Source organism: Oryzias latipes, chromosome 7 (genome assembly GCF_053564925.1).
Source record: "Oryzias latipes strain Hd-rR chromosome 7, Olatipes_Hd-rR_3.1".
NCBI classification, from domain to species: Eukaryota; Metazoa; Chordata; class Actinopteri; order Beloniformes; family Adrianichthyidae; genus Oryzias; species Oryzias latipes.
In genome coordinates, this window is record NC_136243.1 from 13,236,341 (window position 1) to 13,258,116 (window position 21,776).

A 21,776-nucleotide genomic window follows, 5' to 3' on the forward strand; every position below is an offset into this window, starting at 1 on the left:
ATCAAGGACCAAAGCAAACCAGCACATCCCTCATTAAAAACCCCTGTGCTATCTTGTGGGGGTCTAGATGACCCCACTCTTACATTGACGTGTTCTCCCTACCATGACAAAGGTGGATAAACGTGGAAAGATTTCATGTAATCCATGGACACCAGTGAAGATCACAAATCATTGAAGAAAGATGGTTCATCTAGACCCCACAAGATAGCACAAGGGTTAAAACCTCTGCTTCCCATTGACAGTAAGTGCTTCCTCCACCCTAGCACACTGGAGGCTCTCCATCCTCATCCAGCGCAGCGGGCACAGCGCCTGGGTGACTTGGCTGACTGGCCACAGCGACTCCTAATTGGGCTCCGACAGGTCAACCGCTGCACTCGACGCACACTCAGTGTGTTGTGTGCAGTATCCCGTCTTTTTAACAACATATTTTTTTCGCACTTACAAACTGGCTGCCGCGTCTTCATCCACAGCCACTGGCGTGTGTGATTATGCTGTCAAAAGTTCAGGCTGGTGTGAAACGAGCGCACGGACCCTCCCTCTGGGGTTTTGGAGTGGGATAAACCTCGCCTCCTCTTCCAGTGGTTTGGTGACTTCCTGTCGCCTTCAGCGTTTGACTCCGTCGCTGCCGGGCAGGCCTCGTCTTTTGCTCTTTCACAAACTGAAATCAGCACACCTTTCTTTGGGAAACTCCTTCTACAAAATCTGCCATTTCCTTCTTGATTTCAATGGTAGCAGAAAATGGCGTACTTGGCATGCTTTCAGGCGAAGGAACATGTTTTATGCAAGCCTCATAGGCGATGAACTTATGAAAAAAAAGCTCTGCATTGATTTTTCTATGTGAGAAGTTTGTTTTTTGTGAATAAAAATGTCCTTTTTGGTGAGACGAGGGAAGATGAGAGCGTCTGAGGGTGTGAGACATGCAGGAAGGGTTGCTGTTGCCATGGTTTCCGGAGACGGTCATTATCTGTGTGTGGTTAGGTGCTGACCCCTTTGTCTCTCTCATTAGCTGAAGAGGAAGCCTCTAAGTGTCGACTAAAATCTGCCTTCCATTCCCATGGCCGACCCCCCAGCCCCCCTTCCTGCAGGCCTGCCTGTCACTCCGTTGCTTCACCTGCGTGCGCTGTTACATCATCGCATCCATGTTCCCCAACATCCGCCTTGAAGCACATAACTCCAAAAGCACTCGCTTCCTGTCAAAAGCAACTTCTTCTTTTTTTTCTGGCAGGCATCGCCAACAAATCTCTGTCCATGGTGCTGAAGTCGATGCTCCAGTCCGGTGTTTTATGAAAAATATGGATTATGCGAGCAAAATAAAAGCATTCGTGATTTTGCTCTCATTGATCATTAAATATATATTTATAATATCTATTTTGTTTCCCTAAAATTCCATTCTACAAGACCTGCTCTATTTTGCTGCGAGTGGATCACCCGACCATCACTGTAGCCTGAATGTTAGAAATTTATTTTAGAATAAAGTTTTTTTACAAACTAAAACATACTTATGCACTACAGAACAAAGAGCATTTCTTTTTTTGGACCCTTCTGCATGTAAACTAAACAACAATAAACAATGTCATCATCATGTGATCCCTTCTTGCCTTTGAATCTAACCCAGATGTGAAGTACTGCTGCTATATATACAAATATATATATATATATATATATATATATATATATATATATATATATATATATATATATATGTGTTTTTAAATTAATCAAAATCGCCCGCTGATGAACTGGCGACCCATCTTGGGTCCCCGATACCCTGTCTTAGCCCAACAGTCTTTGGGATAGGTTCCAGCAACCATGTGACCCCAAACGGGTGTTAAAAACGGATTGACGGTTGGAGCCAGTAACTGGGCTCCACTCACCCAAAGCAGGTTTAATAACATGTAACAGATTTTGTTTTTTTAATGCAAAATTGAAGAAATCATTTCTGGTGACGTGTGCTCTGTCAACAAAACCATTTCAAACTTGTTAGTTCATCTTCAAATGATTAAAAAAATGGTGCTAGCATGTTAGCGACAGCTCACAAATGTTTGCTCATGCTAGCCCGGCTGCTTGCTAATATCATATTATAACATTTACCTTTAACAGTTAGCTATAATAAGATAGCGTATACTTGATCATAGGTTTATAAATGTAAAGCAGGTCGGTAAAACTTTTAATTATAGATTATTTGTATTTATAGCCATCAGATGATGAAAAGTGATGCAGATCCTGAAAAATTGTCTTATTTTCTGTCTTGCCGGAAGAATATTTTTATTAAAAAGGCTTTTCAATACCAAAATGATTATTTTTACCACTTTGGCAGATTGTGTTTTTTCCTTATTGAGAGAAAATTGATTTAATATTTTTTTTGATTTGACACATTTTGGCATTGTATTGTAAAACAAAATGTGTTTTATTTTCCAGGATAAAGAAAAAAATAAATGTTCCTTTATGTCTTTTCTTCAACAGCCCCTTATTCCAGCTAAAGAAGTCAGAAAAGTGAATTCATGGCAAAGTAAAATCCTCATATTGACAAAAATATAAATGTGTTGGGATTTCTATGTATTTTCCATTAAACAAGTACAATCTCTTTTAAAAGTCCTTTTTCCTCTGGTTCTCAATCACAGGGATTTGAATATAGAAATACTCAGAAATACTATTTTAATGATTTATTTTCTGCATCTATGTCCTCCATCATCAGAAAAAATCACCAAAAACACACATTTTTGTTTGAGTGGGTCTTTAAACAAGTCGCTAGATCTTACTGAAACGTTACTAATACATCTTGTATTAAGTGTAATAAGATATTTAAATTAAAGACTACACAAAAAATTGTGAAATTTTGTGTTTTTGTGTGACTTAAAAACCTTTTTATTTCCTGATGGATTAATTTTTGATATTAATATATATATATATATATAAAAAAAAAAGCTGTGTGTCTCTCAGCATCTTAAATTGTGACTCCACAACTCGTCAGCCGTTGAATAGTGGAAAGCAACAGATCTTTTTTGGGAGTCCAGCAGACAGAAGAGTGACGGACGGCGCAGAAGCAGTTAGCACTCTGCTCAGACACTGGGGGCTTCTGGGGCCATTAACTACATTATATGTTGCCTCCTCACATATAGCCGACATACAGCGGCAGGAATCTATGGAAATATTGACAGAGCGGCGTGTTTGGGATCGATATCTCATTAGGTAAAACGGGTAAGATGGATGCAGGCGCGCTCCCTGACTGCTAACTGAGACTGGAGCTGATGAGCCGGCCATTAGAGGCACAGCCCGACATTTACAATGAACTAAAGTAGCCATTTCCACCGCTGTGCTAATTGTTGTTGCCGATGGCAAATTAGAGGGGATTTTAATGTTTGCTGCCTGGGATCATTAGAGCTACAGCTACAGTGATTGAAAGGCTGCTTAAAATACATACATATATATATTTGGACAGAAATGCAACATCGTCACATCCGTTTAAAACTTTGAATTAAAAATGGAATAAAAAAGACAAAAAACGTTCCTTTTTGCTTCTGAAGCTCAACTGTGTTTGAGATTGAGGTATAAAAATGTGATTTATTGAAGTTTTTTTGGCAGAATCATTCTCTGTGTGTGAGAACTGAACTGAGTGGCCCCTCCCCCCTCGCATCCCAAACAGGAAGTACCTTCAGGCTCCAAGAAGCCACTAGTTTAAATAAACAACTGTTACTTTCATTCTATTAGTCAGAATAACCATTTTTGCTCTTCCATTTTGTGACACGTTCTTGCTAATCCTAATTTTTGTTTTCTATTTTGTCTGTAGTGCAAATTATTCAAGGTATAAACTCACCAATCAGATGCCTCGATAAAAGTATAAGGGGGTTCTCCTGAGCTCACTTTCAAGTGGTAGGGGTGTGGCCATAGTGGTTGCTATAGAAACGTGGACTCAAACCAATCACAGTTTACAACCAACCTCTGTCTTCCATTATGAAAAAATGCTACAAGAACATGTGAAAAAACACCCAAAAATCTACAATGTGCTGCAATGCAGGATCATTGATATGATCTTTTTTACATATTTAAGGGAGGGACTCAGTCTTTGCTGGGGGGAACAGCGCCATCAGCCTTCAGTTGCCATCCACACAAGGAATTGTCTCTTCTCATCCATGTTTTACGTGGAGAAACCCTCAAAACTGCTTATCTACTGACCTTGGCGACGGATTGCTCATGGGCAGAGTCAGCCTGGCTGCTAATCCGGTCAAATCTGAAGGAAAGCGCTGGTTCGCCGCTGTAGCATTGGAGTGAGTCGAGAGGATGGAGTGATGTGGGACACTTTGAGACGGAAAAGCTTCTTTTTTGGGCACGATTAGACGGCTAATCCGTGAGCACAGAGACGCGAGCGCCGGGAGTTAGTCTGCGTTCTTGGACGCTGGTCAGATGGAGGCCGCGCTGCTGCCCACCCGCCGGACTGAAGAGCGCTCGAGACGGCGAGCTGCCTCTGAGCCGATGAGAGCATCAAACACCCTTTCTCAGCTCCTCTTTCGACCCCCTTCTTCGTGCATTCAGTGGATGCCTAGCAGCTGCTGGTAATTATAGGATTTTGGAGTCGGAAACCAAACCGAGTTGAAAAAAAGAAGAAAATCTCGGTCGGCTACTTGCAGACTCCCCCTCAAAAACATTCCATCCCCCTCATCATGTCGAGCTAATGCCCTTCCATGTTGCTAATTAAGGCAGAAGAGTGCTGCACTTCGATAGTCGCGCACAAGCGTAAAGGAAAAGAGCTAAGGGAGGTTTGGAGGAAAGCAGGAGAAATTGGAGCTACAGGAGGAACTCTGAGGGGGATGAAAGGCAGCAGAGTTTATGTGCGGCAAGTCCACCATCTCTGAAAATGAGGAAGAGCATGATTCTAGACTGCAACAGGGGCCGACAGCCGGACGTGACGTCTGGCGGCGTTTTGCTGCGGCAGAGGGAGCTGCAGAAACAGGGAAAATAATTCCCTAAAATCAACAATGACTGAAGGATGGATGATGGGCAGAAAATAAAAACTGAGGAAGAAGAAGAAGCAGGCAGAGGGGAAATGGCGCCGATCACAGCTGTGGATGACACTCCGGCTGTCAGGATATGTAATTTTGAGTGAGTGGGATGTGGGGAGCTCATCAGCAGAAGGATGCAGCTGCTTTTCTCCTGCAGAGGCTGACAGACTCCTGGTTCTGCGCTTTGGTTTCATGGCAGACTTTAGACCGACTTATTTTTATCTGAAGCTGTTTTTTTTCTTTTAAAAGCTATTTATAACCACTTTTGTTTCAAAGAAAGACCACAAATTATTATTCCAACACACAGGTAAATTAACTGGACATCAGTTTTCATCAAACAAAGTAACTCTTAGTCACTGGCTTCTCTGACAGCCATCATTAGTTATTTTGACCTGATTGCAGTCTTGAGTTTAACCCTTTAAAACTGCAGCTTTAGCCCCAGCGTTGACATTCTTTCACCTGGAACTTTTCAACTGTTTATGGAATGACATCATTCCAGTGGATTCTGAAGCCAAAAAAAGCAGCTTTGTGCCGATATGCAGCACTTTACGTCGTATATTTTGGTCTTTTTTAATACATGCGTAATATACGTTATTCATAAATGTTATTTGGCGTTTGTCATTTGTCGATGTGTCCAGTCCCAAAAAGAGCTGTTTATTTAGTTGCACAGCTCCCACTTGCTAAAAGTCAGCGCTGAAAATGTTTATTGTTGGTGTTGATTACAAAGAAGTTTCTACTGACTTTCAGCATTGGTCTGTCGCGTTATGAAACTCTACACTGTGAATAGATTATGTGCTATAGAAATTCTACAAATCATGATGGCTCTAAGCACTTGGATGCCTCAGTGGGTTGCATGTAGGACAGGCGCATGGGAAACCAGGGTTCAATTCCCAGGGGGTGTGATGAGCATTAATATGTGAGTTCTTGGGCAAGAGCCTTCACGCTATTGTCTAACTATGCAACCACAAGAGGGCCCAAGCCTGGGGCTCTCTGTGCCGGTCCCCAGCCCGGAGAAAATACAGGGTTGGGTCAGGAAGAGGATCTGGTGACATCCAGAATTAGTGAAAGCTGATTTGTCGTTGCGACCACTGAAAGGATATGACACCACAACTAAAAAAAAAAAAAACCAATCATTTCAAAATAGTGAAAAAAGTTGTAACATTTGTGAACCTCTAAGGTTCCAAGGCTTCAATTTACCAGTAAATGATACTATTTAAGGTCCAACAACCTTGATAAAAATTACTGACTTCTGGTTATGCTTCTGGACACATGGATGGATGGATGGATGGATGGATGGATGGATGGATGGATGGATGGATGGATGGATGGATGGATGGATGGATGGATGGATGGATGGATGGATGGATGGATGGATGGATGGATGGATGGATGGATGGATGGATGGATGGATGGATGGATGGATGGATGGATGGATGGATGGATGGATAGATAGATAGATAGATAGATAGATAGATAGATAGATAGATAGATAGATAGATAGATAGATAGATAGATAGATAGATAGATAGATAGATAGATAGATAGATAGATAGATAGATAGATAGATAGATAAAAATCATCAAAACCCAGTTTGATGGTTTGTGGGAGAGTCCATATGGAGGCCCACAAAAAACGAGCAAAGAGCCACCTCGCCCTCTTCCAACTGTACTTCCTCTCAGCTGTGCCTCAGCCGGAGCGGACAGGGGTCCTGCCACACTCGGCGCAGGGTCAGGAGAGAGAAAGGGGGGATTAGAACCAGAGACAGGTGGCACAAAGGTTCCCGGTGCTGAGTGAACAGATGGCAGATCTAGCATAAATCAGGGTGCTGACCTTTTCTCCCCCAAAGTACAGTCCACGCGGGCTTTTGTGCGCGTACACAAAAAAAGATCAGTGCACGTGTACCCCGCCAACCCCCCCCCGCACAGTTATACTGGAGACGGTGTTTACATGCCGAACAGATGTTTGCTTGTCACAGCTGCCTCTGCTGCAGCCCCTGAAACCTGCTCAGTGGCCAGGATTAACGCCGTTTACATGATTTCAATTCTTATCAACATGAATTTTTTCACTTCCTACCACACCTTCAAAAATGCATGTGATTAACAGGCTGGCACATCGGATGTTGTTGTGGTAAATGATCCCTGTGTGAAGGCACGCAGGCTGCAGACAACACAAGCCTTTAATCTGCACCCCCCCCCCCCCCCACCACCACCACCACCACTCCCACCACCTCACATGCTGAGTTATCTTGTCGCTAGGCAATTATTTGTCCTATTCCAGCTTCAGAGTGATGTAAATTACTTTAAGTGCACTTTGCCGGGGCCGCCATTACGATGGGGATAATAGCGGTGGCGCTTTGACGCACGCAAATATGCAGCTATACCTTCAGATGAGGCGTTTGCATTTGGAGGAATGCTATAAGTGAGGAACTTAAGGCCCAGCAACTGAGAAAAAGTGATGGTGTGCGCTTACATAAACATAGTGGGACAGATGGAGACAAAGCTTTAAGCTTTCCTAGAAGGGTGCAGCGTTCATCCTCTGTCCCGCTCATTCCATTTAAATGTGGCTTCATTGATTTCAGATAAGCATAGCAACATGCTTATATCTAATTTATATAATGACTGGTCTTCTATCTTTGTATCTTGGTCCCTTTCCCCCTAATCTTCCTTGTAGTAATTGTTCAGCTCCAGTAGGTGTCACTCACGGTTTCTCACCTTAACCTTGAGCTACAAGGCAAATATCCCCAAACTTTCCTCCATAGTTGGTGCGCCTCCCCTCACCTAATGATGACGGGAGGCGCAGCCAAAGCTGTCTATGGTTGTTGCAGGCATGACAGCTTGTTGAAGAAGCGTGACTTTGAACCACAGTGCACACAGTTTTTAAACCGAACGGTGTCATTTTCCATGAATGTGAAATCATTTCAGAGCAAGTCACCGTGGCTCCACCTCATTTTGGCAAAAACACACTTTGTGGTGGTGGTGGGGGGGGGGGGGGGGGCAGCAATTTGGAGGATAGTGAGGAGAATCTGCTGGAAGAGAGTCCAAAGACAGGGATACTCACATGTTATGGAGAACACACCAGCCACAGTGGGGGTCTCCGGAGCTCAGGCACTCTCCACAGGTCTCGTACTGCTCACATGACTCGATGGGGACTTGAGTGACCTGCAACGACAAGCAGGCACCGTAAACCAAACAAAGTCCAATAAAGAGAAAATGAATGTGGGAAGAAGTAGGGCTGGAGGTAAGGATTCATGTAGCTGCTGACTGATCTTTTTGGTATCAATCAGGGGAACTGCTTTAGCTTTTTACCGCTAAACATTGTGAAACTTTGTCAATCCTACTCTGCTAAACTTCCATTCATTTTTCTATTTACAACACAAATTTGTAATTTTTTAATTTAATTTTACAACCTGTGGATTGTGAAAGTTTGTCCCCTGTGGTTTTAGTTGGGATGAAGATGTTCTCATACTCCCAAAACTTTGAACTTTTGCAGAAGGATAAAAAGTACTTGTTGTTCACTTTTCAGCAGAGATTTTTACGCCGGATGCCCTTCCTGACCTAACCCTGTATTTTATCCAGGCTAGGGACCAGCACAGGGGCTCTCTTGTGGTTGCATAGTTAGGTAGTTCAGTGTCTTGCCCAGGGACCCACACTGGATGAAGTTGATTGCAGCCCCTGAGAATTGAAACTTGATTTCCTGTGTGCCAGTTTAGCCACCTAGCTGCTAAATGGATGAGCGGTTAAAACCTCAGATTTGCTCGAGACCTAAACAACCTTTCCGCTTTGTTTTTGGCTAAAAAATCTTTTTGCGCTTGGAATTAGTAGGCTTCCCTTTTATTTGTTTTTGTTTCCCAATATGTTTATTTTTCAGCCATGCTGATTCTTCTTCTTTTATGCTACTGTGCTGAACATTCACTAGCACACTTCCTGTAGCCAATAAGCTAGTAGCAGCAAATCGCTAACAGGAACTTGCTATAAAAGTCCATAAAAATCGTAGTTTTCCTTATTTTTATTATTCTTTTTTTTTTAGAATACTACCTGTTGACTCTTAAAATTTGTCCCCAAATCCCAAAACTTTTATTCTTTGTGAAAAGCTAAAAACCTACAATTTGCTCCAGACTTCAGTTTTGTTTTTAGCTAAATGCTTTAGCTCTTTTTTAGTTTCTGAATATATTTTGTTCTGCCATAGATCAATACTGTCAATTTTTCTTCTTCTATGTTACTGAGCTAAACTTCCAGTAGCAAACTCCTTATGGCTAGTATGCTAGTAGTAGCAAATACGCTAAGAAACACAAGTTTGTATAAAATGTAAAACCTGTTAAATAAAAGTTTGTATCAATAAAGTCAAAAGGTTTTAAAGTCCTAGCTTGCTGCCCGAGCTTGCAGCCCTAGCTACCCACGCCTTCTTCGTCTCAGAGTTAAGCCGTTTCTGTTGCCTGTGAACCTGATACACAGAGGGGGGCACATCATGCCTCTGAATGATTTTGTGTGAGATGTGAGCTGCACCGACTCCTGTTGTCTTCATCCCCAGCCATAAACAGCTGTGAGCAGCTGGGATCAGTTGGCTGGAGCAGGCTGTTTCTCTGCCATCAATGGGCTTCTTTCTCACCCAGGATATCTGCCTGTCACACCGGGAGCCTGGAACGCACCCACGCATGGACGAGTCGGGACAGATGTAGAGACTTGATGACAAAAATGTCAAATTTGTCAGGAACCCGTTTTGGGTTCACAGTCAATACAGAAAGAGAAGCTGAGCAGTACATATAGTACCTACTAGGTTCATATAGTAGGTACATCTTCTTATATTACAGTTTAAAAAGTCACATGACATAGTATCACTACACTACCCACAATGCCTAGAGGGGCCAAAAAGCAACAAGTGATTTGTCAGAAGGGTCGATGGGAAGTTTTTCTATTAAACTGTTGTTCTTTATGTTTGTCTCCTTTTTCTGCAATTGGTAGTCTTTGCAGAAAGTGCATTATAACAGAAATTTAATCTTTATTCACAATAACGCTTATCATTATTCAGTTGTAACACATAAAAAGAAACCCAATACTCTCACTTTTTCAATTGGAATACAGTGGGTTCCACCAGGTTCCTGTTAGCTGTAATGCTCCAAAAATCTAATAAGCGGAGCGGCTTTGTAGTTTACAAAAGTGGTACTAAAACACTTTGACAGATTTCTGAGTGCTGTATAACACAGAAAAATGGTTCCAGGTCAGTGAGCACAACCAGAATGTGTGCATAAGACGCACCGCATTATATTTTTGAGAAAATTAAAGGGAATGCACCTCAAAGTCAGAAAAATCTAGTACTTAACAGTGACCCATAAATTGCACAGAAAAAGGCCATTTGGCTCTAAAGATGAGGCAGTGTCGTGATGATAGCATACGAAAGCATTTTGCTTTTTCCACGTTGTCCTCAACTTGTCCACTTTACTCACAGTATTCAAGGTCACACTGTCCACTATGCAAAGGTACGCTATGTTTAGGCTAATACCTGTTTGGGGACGACATTGTTGGTTCAAAAATCCTATTTTATACCTGTCAAACTATGTTGTGTGGATTTAACAAAATCCAGCTCTGCTTTCTTTCCTTGATACATGCTTCTGAATGTTTAGATACCCCTCACAAATGCAGGTACAGATGTAGGAGCGCGAACACACTTGTCTATCTTTAAGTGTCCCGAAGGGCAGGCTAACTCACATTTCTTCTCACGGTGTCAAAAGCAGTCTCTTTGCAAAAACAGACCCAAGTATTGCTAATCTGGGAAGGATTTTTACGTTCTTCTGAACACATGCTACAAAAACGAGCACAGTGGAGATTGATCAAATTTAGGCTGCTTTTCAAAACAGTTGCTAAGTCTTTAAGAAAAGGTCTGTAAAACAGTAAAACTGTGCAAGAAGAGCTCTCACGAAATCCCATTAACCTGTCTAATCCATTTCGCGACCTCTCACATTTATCATTATTGTTACTGTTATTTGCGTGGACCTAAAACTTGGTTTGATATTTCAAAAGGAACAATAAAAATCTGCTGTTGGTTTCCAAACTAATGTGAGATACCCCAAAGTCAATTTATTCAAACAGAATGCTTTGTTTGAGCAAATCTGTGTAAGGTTGTAGGAACAGGTACAGCTTAAACTCTGGTCCACCTGAAAAAGGGGTGGTGAATCCCTTTTGGGATTTGTTGGAGCCTATTAATGGGCCAAAACGGGATACACCCTGGACAGATTGCCAGTTTGTCAAATTTAGCCATGATCTCACACACACACATTCATGCTTAGGGAAAATCTAAGCCTAATTTCCACAGAGCAGTACGGTCCGTTATTTTGAGCATTTCCATTATGACCCATTAAGTCGGACTGAACCATACCATTTTCGGGCCCCAGTTAGTTATAGGTCCATTGAAAAATGGAACAGACCAGTCGTTTGGCGGAAAGCCATAATGACAAAAGAAAGAAGCCAAATCAGCACCGTTTCCAAACATTCGACTGTTGTCTTTCAGTTGACGTGTATCAGGAAAAGATGCCTGCAACAGACATCAAGGTCGGGTCGGCACTGGAAATATAGACGTTCCTTTCCATACATTGTTGTTGTTAATAAGCTTCACTTTGTTTCACAACTATGAAAGCAAAGCTACGCAATCAGTCTACACCCACATGTGCCCAATGAGTGGAAACGCTCACCTAAACTGGACTGTACCATTCCGCCCAGTGGAAACGAGGCTTTTGAGTCATCAAATAACCCTTTAACACTGGGGATGTCATCTGCGATACTTACATAACTCACGCTCTTTGACGAACAGTAAATCTTCCACCATTTCCGTGATCAACGTGAATCAGCTGATTGTGACGTAGATAGAAGTTCATTTCAACATTGTGCCATTATGTCACACATTACTAATGTAAAGTGTTGCATAACGGCGAAAACCAGCTTTTCTCTGCATAAGAATCAGCTGATGTACATTGATTGCGTACACCAGGGGCGTCAAACATACGGCTTGCAGGCCTTATCCGGCCCGCAAGGTGGTTTACTCCGGACCACGAGTAAAAATCACAATTAGTTATGATTTTTTAAAGAAATAACCGAAATGTGCAATTCCGCCACTAGGGGGAGCAAAGGAAAGGAAAAACAGTTGAAACAGCAAATCTCTGCACGCGTCTGGTTGGGATGCACCTTGGTTCCCTATGAGCCTTACCGCTGTTATCTTACTATAAGGATGATCATTAGCGACACCCTAATGACCAAAATGTTGTCAAATGTGAAGTGGAGTGAAGAGCCTTCCAGTTTTTTCTTTCTTTCACGAAGCTGAATGCAAAACCCAAATGCTTTATATGTCATCAACATCGCAGTGCTCAAAGAATATAACATTCACAGCACCACTAAGAGACTTACCATAAAGAAAAGTTTCTGGATTGCTTCAGTGTCAGATGTAAAATATTCAGTCTGTATTCATTTGAATAGACCAACTTTTCTTTAATTGAAATTAATTTTATTTGAGATCCATTGGCCCCAATTGATTAGGCTACTGTGTTGATTGAGGCATTTTTTCCAACTGAGTAAAAAACTAAAACAAAGCTGTTATTTTGCTTTTATGTTACTGGTCCGGCCCACTTGAGATCAGATGGGTCAAATGTGGCCCCCGAACCAAGATGAGTTTGAAACCCCTGGCGTAAACGCTGTACTACTGTAAGGTGTTGCATATCTGTGCAAAACTGCTTTTCTCCGCTTCAGAATTCAATGCAATTAGATTAATTATGTGAACAATTCAAGAATTCAAGTAAAAAAAATGTAAACACTTGAGCTAAAGCTCTGGTGTTAAAGCGTTAAGCTCAGCTACTGTTTTTGGACAATGGGGGGAAACTTAAGTGCCTAAACATGAAACACGAACATGCAAACTCAAAACAGAGACGATGCAGCCGGGATTTGAACCACTATACTACCCATGTCTCACATTTCAAGAAAATATTTTGAAAAAATAAACACCCAGAGTCCAAAAAAGTACAAAACTACGAAGGCTGAAAAATGACTTTCAAGTGAAAGTAAAGAAGGAAAATGAAGGTACTTATCAATAAATGATCATCAAAAGTGTTTGGAATCAATTCAATGTTTTCATGTGCTCTCGAAAGTGCAGTGTGAAAGCAAAACCATCCCAATGAAGGCGTGAACCTTTTCAGCTTTATCCAGCACAATCAGACTAAAGTCTCCAGCTTATCCTGGAGTGAAAGGGGCCTTTGAAGCACCCTTCAAGAGAGATTATGTTCGGGCAATGGAGAAGTCTGGTAAAGGCTGATGAATAGAGTTTCTGAACACGGCAGAGATTCATTTTCTTTCTGTTTGTCTTTTCATTTTCTGTCAGTTGATTGATGACGAGAGCAGACTCTGACAGAGCCTGGCCCTGTTCAGCTCCAAACCACAAGCTCATATCAACACTTAATAAGCTGCTCTTGTGTAAAACGTGGGGGAGTGGACGTGCAAATAACATCCTTCCAGTGTTCCTCTGACCCCGGGCGTATCACCCAATGGGCGGTATCAATTACGGTTCGCGCTGAGGGCTTGAATAAACTGTCAGCTGGTTGGAATAAAAAGCTCACTTCTCTTCATCAGACACACTCAAAAACAAGGCTGACAGTGAAATTGGTAACGTGCGCATGCTTATTACTGCTGAAAACTCATCACCTGCCGGGAAAAACTGTGACATCCACTCTAAAAAGTTTTTTTTGTTTTAATTGTGTTCGTCTTTTCAAATCCACCTGTCTGCTCTGTCCCAAGCCCGGTGGCAACAGAGAGACGGTCCCAGAGGACAAAAGAAGCCATTAACACGGTGGGGAGCTGGCAGTATGTGTGGCAGCTCCGCGCCGGACGCTCCTGTTAGATTGACCCCCCCCCCCGTCCGTCACTTCAACAAACTCTGTTTGTGCGCCCGTCTCGCTTAGCTCCGGGACAAACAGGTGGCGCGCTGTAATGAGCTGCAGACGGGGGTCACATCGGCAGCAGAAGCGGCGTCTGATGACAACCAAGCCCACCAAGAGCAGTTTTTTTTTTTTTTTTGAACAGCAGCTCCGCTGGAGAGAGCGTGAACCTCAAGAGCAGCTGAAGTCTTCAGCTCTGTGCCAAAACATACAAGCGCGAGGGGGGCTGAAACTTTATAGTGTAACTTTCGCAGAGGCCCATGAAAGGGTTACAGTGTGGAGGCAGCTGTCAGAGTTGCGTGTGTACTTTCGAGTGTGCCTCGGGGGCAATGGGGCAAAAACAGCAGAGGGGGCAAAGAGCAGCTCCCGCTGAAAAAATCCAGTTTAAAGATCTGCAAAAAATGTAAAAAAAAAAAAGGACGACAGGATTTTAGGTGTTTTGTTCATGGTAGATGCATCTACCAAGAGCAGCATGGGTCAGAAAGGGGGTGGGGGGTGTTATAGCAGCTGTTGCCCAGCACACGCTACAGTCACTCAACACGGCGGGGGCTGCACAATGAAGCCTCCTTTTTCCTCCCGCCGTTTCAACGCACACATGCCCGCCGTCCGTAGCGGACGCATGGATCGGGGTTTCTGAGTTCTGCAGGAACATAAAAAAGCTTTGCGCGTGACCTCATTACACCTCTAACCTTTCCCGTCCCGGCCTGCCGGTGCACACACGGCTGACTCACGGCCAGCTGAGCGGCGTCCGTCAGCGAGAGGCTGCGGGCTCCGACAAATGAATGCTAATCCAATTCCAGCCTCTGATGACCTGAGGAGACGGGTTATTCAAGCAGTTAGGAGACAGTGGAGTCCTACACTGGGAGCACAGAGGGTGGCGATGACGGGAGGCGGGGTCAAGCTGCCTCTTTTCTCTTGCAGACTTGTTCTGAAAGTCCAACCTTCACTGATGAAACTAAGTCACAATGTAGAAAGAGCTGCAGAGAAGCATTTCCGATGATTCGTTTGCTTATTGTTATTGTATTATCACAGTCTAAAAGGAGTATAGTTAAGTAAACTACAGCCTCTTATGTTTAATTAGTTACAAAAAAACACTTTTTAAAATTTCCGATATATCTGATCTTTAATCATGATTTTCGTTGCTTCCACTTTAGTTTCAGTTTTTGAAGCGTAACAACAAACCCAGCTGCGCAACCCATTCAACTTTAAATGATGATTTATGTTGTTTGTTTTTGTTTCTAAGTGTTTTTATTTGTGTTATTAAGTATTTATGAAGATTCTTTTTCAAGATTTAAGATTCAAAGTGTTTATTGTCATACCTACAGTACGAAAACTGTTCACTCTGAACAGATATCAAACAAATATCCTACGTTTTTTAAATTATTGAAATATAGCACATATAAATGTTAAGACAATATCATTTTATTGATTCTAAATAAAGAAAAACATCAGCAGAATGCAATCACAACTTTCATGAACTTTTATTACTGCTGGATAGAAAAAGTGTTACGGGGAGCAGATGAGGGAGTACCCAGGCGCAGAGAGGAGAGGAGGCAGAAGTTCCAGGTGGAGAAGGAATTTAATAACTTAAACTAAGGAAACCAAAAACCACTGCTAAAGCAGGAAAACCACAACTCGAAACTCAAAACACTTATCACGCAAAACTGGGGAAGAGGAGAATATGGACCAGCACAGGAGGAAGGGAAAGACAAGACTTAAATACATACAAGGGAACAAGACACAGGTGGAAACACTCAGGACTGATGGGGAAAGGTAAAACTTGAGACAACAACAAAACAGGAAATGCTACAAAATAAAAACAGGAAGTAACTCAAAACATGCCAGAACAAAAAGGAAACAAACCACAAGGGCAAAGAAACAGAAACCATAACAAAAAGTGCTGTTTTCAAAGGGCGCTATGGCTTCAGTTTGCCACTAGATGTCACCTTTTTTTTCTTAAATTGAAGCCTTGAAGCAGGAAATGTTTTTCTGGAAAAACTGAAATTAAAGTCTCAAAGTTTCATAGATCTCCTTTGAATCATCACTTTAAAAGATTTAACCACGTTCTGGTTGGAAAAAAAAAATCTGTCAGTTTCCGTGTTTACGAATTTTATAATCAACGTAAACATTTAGGATGACAAACTGTTCGGCCCTAAAAGACGATTCTAAGTTACAAATGTATTTGCAGCACTAGAAAATTCAAGATAATACCGAACAGTGGTCCTCAACACCTGGATGGTGGACTAGCCCCGGTTCGTGGATCACTTGGTACCGGGCCGCAAAGAAAGAAGAAGCAAAGTCTGAAGGAAGTGTTCGTTTGTTAAACTACTGGATTCTCTCCAAAATATCTTCCTCTTGTTCTCCTCTATCACGTGTCGAAACTATTCGCTACTTTCTTAAAGCTGCAGCTTCGACAGCTACATTGAAACTTCCAAAAACGAGCATCTTTGGAAAGTCCAGAGAGGAAAGGAAAAAAAGAGTAAAAGTACAAGAAATCTGGATTTAACAGACAAAACCAAAAGTCTGAAATATGGATTTATTGCTGTTCCACAAACCATAAAATGAACCTGTGATATTCAGCAACCGGCTGTCTAGTGTTACGAGGATGCTGCTAATAAAGTTTAAAACACGCTGGATTGTTCTTATATTTAGACAATACTCATGTCATTTTATTTTGCAGTATTTATCTACCACCATTTAAAAGCCAGACGAAGTTGAAGTTGGCGTCTTATTTTAAGCTTCCGCTTTTACGGTTTAAGTTAAGTGAAAATCGACATTTTAATTTTAATTAATTTTAAACCAACAGGAAATATTGGACAGAGGTTGAAGATTCACTTTTACCCTGAAAAAGAAGGGAAATTGGAAGCTAAACAATTCTTAAAAAGACGGTTTGGTAGAAATGTGGTCCGTGGCCTGGGAAGCAGACTTTCTACATTCCACTGTTTGCTGACTGCTGCTTCAGGAAACACGACAATTTCATTGCAGACGTGAAGAACACTCTGTCATCTTGAACGTTTTCTTTCCCCAGTATGGTTAGACCTACAGGTCCGTGCATTAAACAGCAGGGGAGGAACTATATTTCGGTTAGTTTGGCTGGAACCCTGCTCGCTGCGCCTCAGTGATGGCTGGGGGCGCGGGGGCTAAGTCGCAGGAGTGGATGGAGATGAGACAGACAAGAGTGCAGAGAGGAAACAGCTCACTCCCACAACTTCGGATTGGATCCAGACCAGGTTAAGCAAAAGAAATTGCGGTATAAAGAAAAAAAAATCCCACTCCGAATGGCAAAGAGAGGAGAAAATGAAAAAAAAAGAAGAAGCATTTTGCATGCTGTTGTCAAGGTAACAGACTCTGACCTTGGGATCACTCTTACATCTAGCAGCACCATCACCAATCCCTCCAACCTTCAAAACCTTGAGCGCTGCATGGTAAACAGCCAGCCCCTCCGGGGACTTTTCCGCCATCTACACCTTCCCTTCGACACGCATGTGAACACGCACACGTTGGTGGCTCCTCTGCACCCTTTTCCATTTTTAATGAGAGCAAGCCGGGCTACCACATCACGGCAATGAGGCACATCGATCATGAGTGGAACACCATTCCAGCAGAGAGGAAGGAGGAAGGCATGGGGGGGGGTGTTTGAGAGTATATGTGTTTGAGTGGGACTAATGACAAAAGCACGAGGGCAGAACAAATACTTGCTGCTGATTGAATGAAAACAGATGAAATAGACTGTCAGGCTCCTCCTCCCACAGTGACCGGGCACCGGGTGGGGGGGTCTGAACTTTCCCTACTGCAGGACACCCTTTAATCTGATCTAGTAATCCAGAATCCACGCTTTTCTCATCTCTTTCTTCTCTCTTCATCTGCTCCTGTTTTCTACTCAACATCCGTTGGCTGAACTCGCTTGGACCGAATCAGGTCCAAGGTGGGAGTTTTCCTTTTTTTTGTGTTCTAAATGACATGACTTCTGGTTTCCTTGTGTTGCCAGTTTAGAAAAAAAAGAGTGAGAAGTGGGAATGTCTTCCCTGGGGGGGTTTCTGTTTTTGGCTCAACAACATGTGAGTGGAATTTGTCTGGCCCATTGACTGTAAATGAGGACTGGACTGAGCGAGTGTGACATCACCGATAGGAAATAACTTACTTCTGGCTCCACACCAAATAAAGTTAATTCCGTCGCTCGCCCTTTTTTTCTTCGCAGTGATGGGTCTGAGTCTACAATTCCATTACAACCCCTCTGGCCAATCAGGAGTGATGTTGAAGGAAGTCCACACCCCTACCACTTGAAAAGGAGGAGGATCTGTCAATCAAACGTTTCGAACGTTCAGCATGAGACCACATACTTTCATTAAGACACCTGACTGGCCAGTTTATAACTTGTTTATAACTTTCTTGTTTCCTCGTTTCTTTTAACTTGTCATGTCCAGCAGTTGTTTGGAAAGATTTGACACATTTTATAACAACCCATCTATGTAGAGACTATAAATTATTCAATGAACATATTTTTTGGAGATTTTACACAAGGGTGATTTAAAGATTTAAAGATCATCAATTATTTTGTAAGATAATCAATCATTTTGTTATTTGAAAAGAATCTATCGGATCAGAACCGGATTACCAAAACTATGTAAAACTATCAAATGAATGAACTCAGTAGGGGTGGGATTATATAAGTTTGCTTCTTCCCACTCCCTTTCAAGCAATAAATCAAGCTCTACTTGACTTTAGTTAATGATCACTGTATTTAATTAAGCAAATGTGATTTAAGTGACCTTTTTTTTAATTTCTGTCTTTTTAATCTATGCATTTCTACATTTCTGTAATGAGTTTGATAAATATGTGTAAATTCTTTATTGCTTTGACTACAATGCTTGAAAGAACTCAATAAATCAAACCAAATGCAGAGAAAATGTATGTAGTTAACTTACTTATAATTATGGCTAAATATTTCACACAGAAGTGGAAATATGCTAACAAAAAAAACATTTTTTTTAAATGTTTTCCATAAAAAAATGATTCTGTATGTAAACAGTATTAAATCCTGCACTGACAGAAAAGCTGATAGAACAGTCGAAATTTGAAAAATGAAATGTTTAACAGATTCCTTTGCTTTTATTCATTTTGTTTTATTTTTTTACCCTGTTTTATTTTGCTATTCTTATGGCTTTTTGACATTTTTCTTCATTTCCTTGGCAAATGTGAAAATGTTGTCTTTCGCACATTGTGTGGAGTGTCAATATTTGGTATTTTGTATGTGCAATATTTGTTAATAAAGTTTATTTTTAAAAGAAATACCCTCAATAGTCAGATGCTCCCAAGAAGAAGGAGGCGAGAGGTTTTGCCTGAAGGATTGCGGTTAGTCTGAGGATAATCACGCCTCGAGACTGCCGCCAATTACTGCTGGCTTGATTAAGGACGCGTCGGGGGCACGGCCGTGATTGCTGTGGGTGAGTGGGTGCTGATCTTTCAGGAGGCCTTGAGGAGAATGTGCCAAGACACCACAGCAGCTGGAGGCTTCGGGGGGTTTAAGAGGCATATCCGGGGGGAAGGGGGGGCGGGGGGTGTGCAGAGAGCAATTATTGCAGCTTCATCTGCTCATCATGCCTGCGCGCAATCTCTTCATCGTGTACATCAAGACACGCCACAAGCTTTATCCCCCGGAGACGCATTGTTCCGAGCGGCTCGCCGAGAAGAACCGCCGTGGATGTTGTTAGACTAACGTAAAGGTTTGTTTGTTAGATACGGAGGATTGATTTCCTTCTACTGCAAAAACGTTCAAGTGCTCGCTTAGTGCAGAATCCGAGACTCCCGGATGAAACGCTGTTGGAGCCTCTTCTGATGGTTGGCCGGGTTATTCGGTCTCATGCAAACTGATTTTGAAGTAGCAGAAATAGCATTCAGAGTAGATATTATTCTGATCTCAAGAGGCCCAACAAGAGCGGGGGGGGAAACAAGGTTGGTGCAGAATGAAATGACACAGCTTTCCCTCACACCAACACACTCCAAAAAATGATTTGGTGTGAAAATTGAAGCTTTTAACCTTTATTGTCAAGGCCATTTTACTCCGGTACACCTATTCCTTGATTCCCCCCTTTTGTGCCTTTAACCCACTCAAAAAACAAACAGTTATGGAGACAAAAACGATTTGTTTGCTAATTGGATTTGGCCTGAGCTCCTCGATTTAGGTCAATTGAAAACGTCAAGACCCTGCAGCGCTGGGACAAAATGAGAGGCTGTACACAAAGCAACCGAACCCGCCCCACACCATGAATCCTTCAAACCTGATAGCAGACGGAGGGAGCTGCTGAAATGTAATGGAATAGTTTCCAAATCCTCATAATGTAGAGCTTCGATCAAACCCTTGGGCCCCACCCAAAACCCTCGGTCCGCGCCCTGGCAGCTCATCAGAAGTAACAGACCGGTAAAAGACAAACTGCCAGGCAGGGGGAGAAAAAAACAACAACAACAAGAGGGTGGGGGCGTGTCAGGTCATGCATGCACCGCCTGACCGAAGTTTGAACTTTGAAGCTCAGCAGCCATTAGGTGTTAAAGCTTCAAGTGAAGCAATAATTATTCAATTAAACTCCCCAGTGTGTCATAATGGGTAGTGTTTCTGTGTAGTCATGGTTTGCTTTGACACTTTGTGTGGACTGAGGTTTGTGTAGGAGGTACAAAGTCACACAAGTGCAGGAAACAGGGTTCCTCCGAATCCTAACCAGGAACAGACTACAGGAGCCGGTCCTGCTGTGACAGACCAGCCGCCTCGCTTCAGATTACCGACACTGGTCTGAGCTGACTTCACTAAACGGAAAATCTCACTTCTCTAAATGGGTCAACAAACAACTTTACACCATCTACATATACATGGATTTTCTCGCTACTAAAACATATTTTTTAAAATCCCAAAAGGCTCCAAGTCATAAATTTAAGTTAAGATTTTCCCAGAAGACCTGAAATGTTTTACCAAAATATACATCAGTCTCTACTCTTGATGTTAACAGAATATGTAGCCAAAAAAAATTGTCTAGAAACCTCCTAGCATGCTGGCTAGCTAGCTAGACTGTTCCGCAGACATAGTTAATTACTACATCAACCAAAGTATTTATTTATTTATTTTTTGTTCATTAGAAATTAGCCGTGGGCGGGACCTTTAGCGTGGAGCAAACCCACCGCCTTTCTCCACTCCTTTGCTGACAGCTCTATGTTTACTCTCTCTCCTGCTAGCTTACAGCCCCACACACCTCCAAACTAACATTATCGGTGCAACAAAAATGGCGAGCAATTATTGGAGCTATCCAGTCGCTCAGGTTGGATCCAGATTCCAGCTCAGACGAGGAAAACAAAGACGTCCATGGATCTATTTGTCTGCAGGTGGATGCATCAGAATGGAGTGGAGCAGGGGAGCTTGCAGCCCCACCCGTTGTAGTTTCTACGTCACAAATACATTTTTCTCAGACGACTTTTAACCTATTCTCCTGATTCACAATGATTTAAATAAAGAAATACACAGAAATGGAATTTTAAGCTTAATTTTCTTAATACGTGTCCTAAACCATGAGAGAAAGAACATAATAGATTGAAGTCACATTGTTTCGCACTTGCAAGGCAAAAAGCTTGAAGATGTATATAAAAGATGTGTGACACAAAAGGCCACATTTTGCTGCACGCACAGTAATATTTATTCACACGGGCACAAGTCTGCCCCCTACTGGTAAGACAAATTTTACTGAACCTGAATTAAGTTTTGCAACACATTTTGTGCTAAAAAATTCTCGAAATATGATGAAAAAAAAACATTTTTGCTAAAAAGCCAAAGAATGTGTACTTTAACCTCACACATCAGTTTTTTTTTATTCAAGCTTTAATGTAATGTA

At 42.1% G+C, this 21,776-nt stretch overlaps 1 protein-coding gene across 2 annotated transcripts in view; it reads right to left on the bottom strand.

Annotated features, from left to right (window-relative positions):
- plxna2 (plexin A2) overlaps positions 1 to 21,776 on the bottom strand; it is a 248,642-nt gene that overhangs the window by 106,028 nt on the left and 120,838 nt on the right. For both annotated transcript variants that reach the window (XM_020704870.3, XM_004070981.5), the window contains exon 5: positions 8,055 to 8,155. In XM_020704870.3, the coding sequence (XP_020560529.1) occupies positions 8,055 to 8,155 (101 nt within the window). The remainder of the gene's footprint in view (positions 1 to 8,054; positions 8,156 to 21,776) is intronic.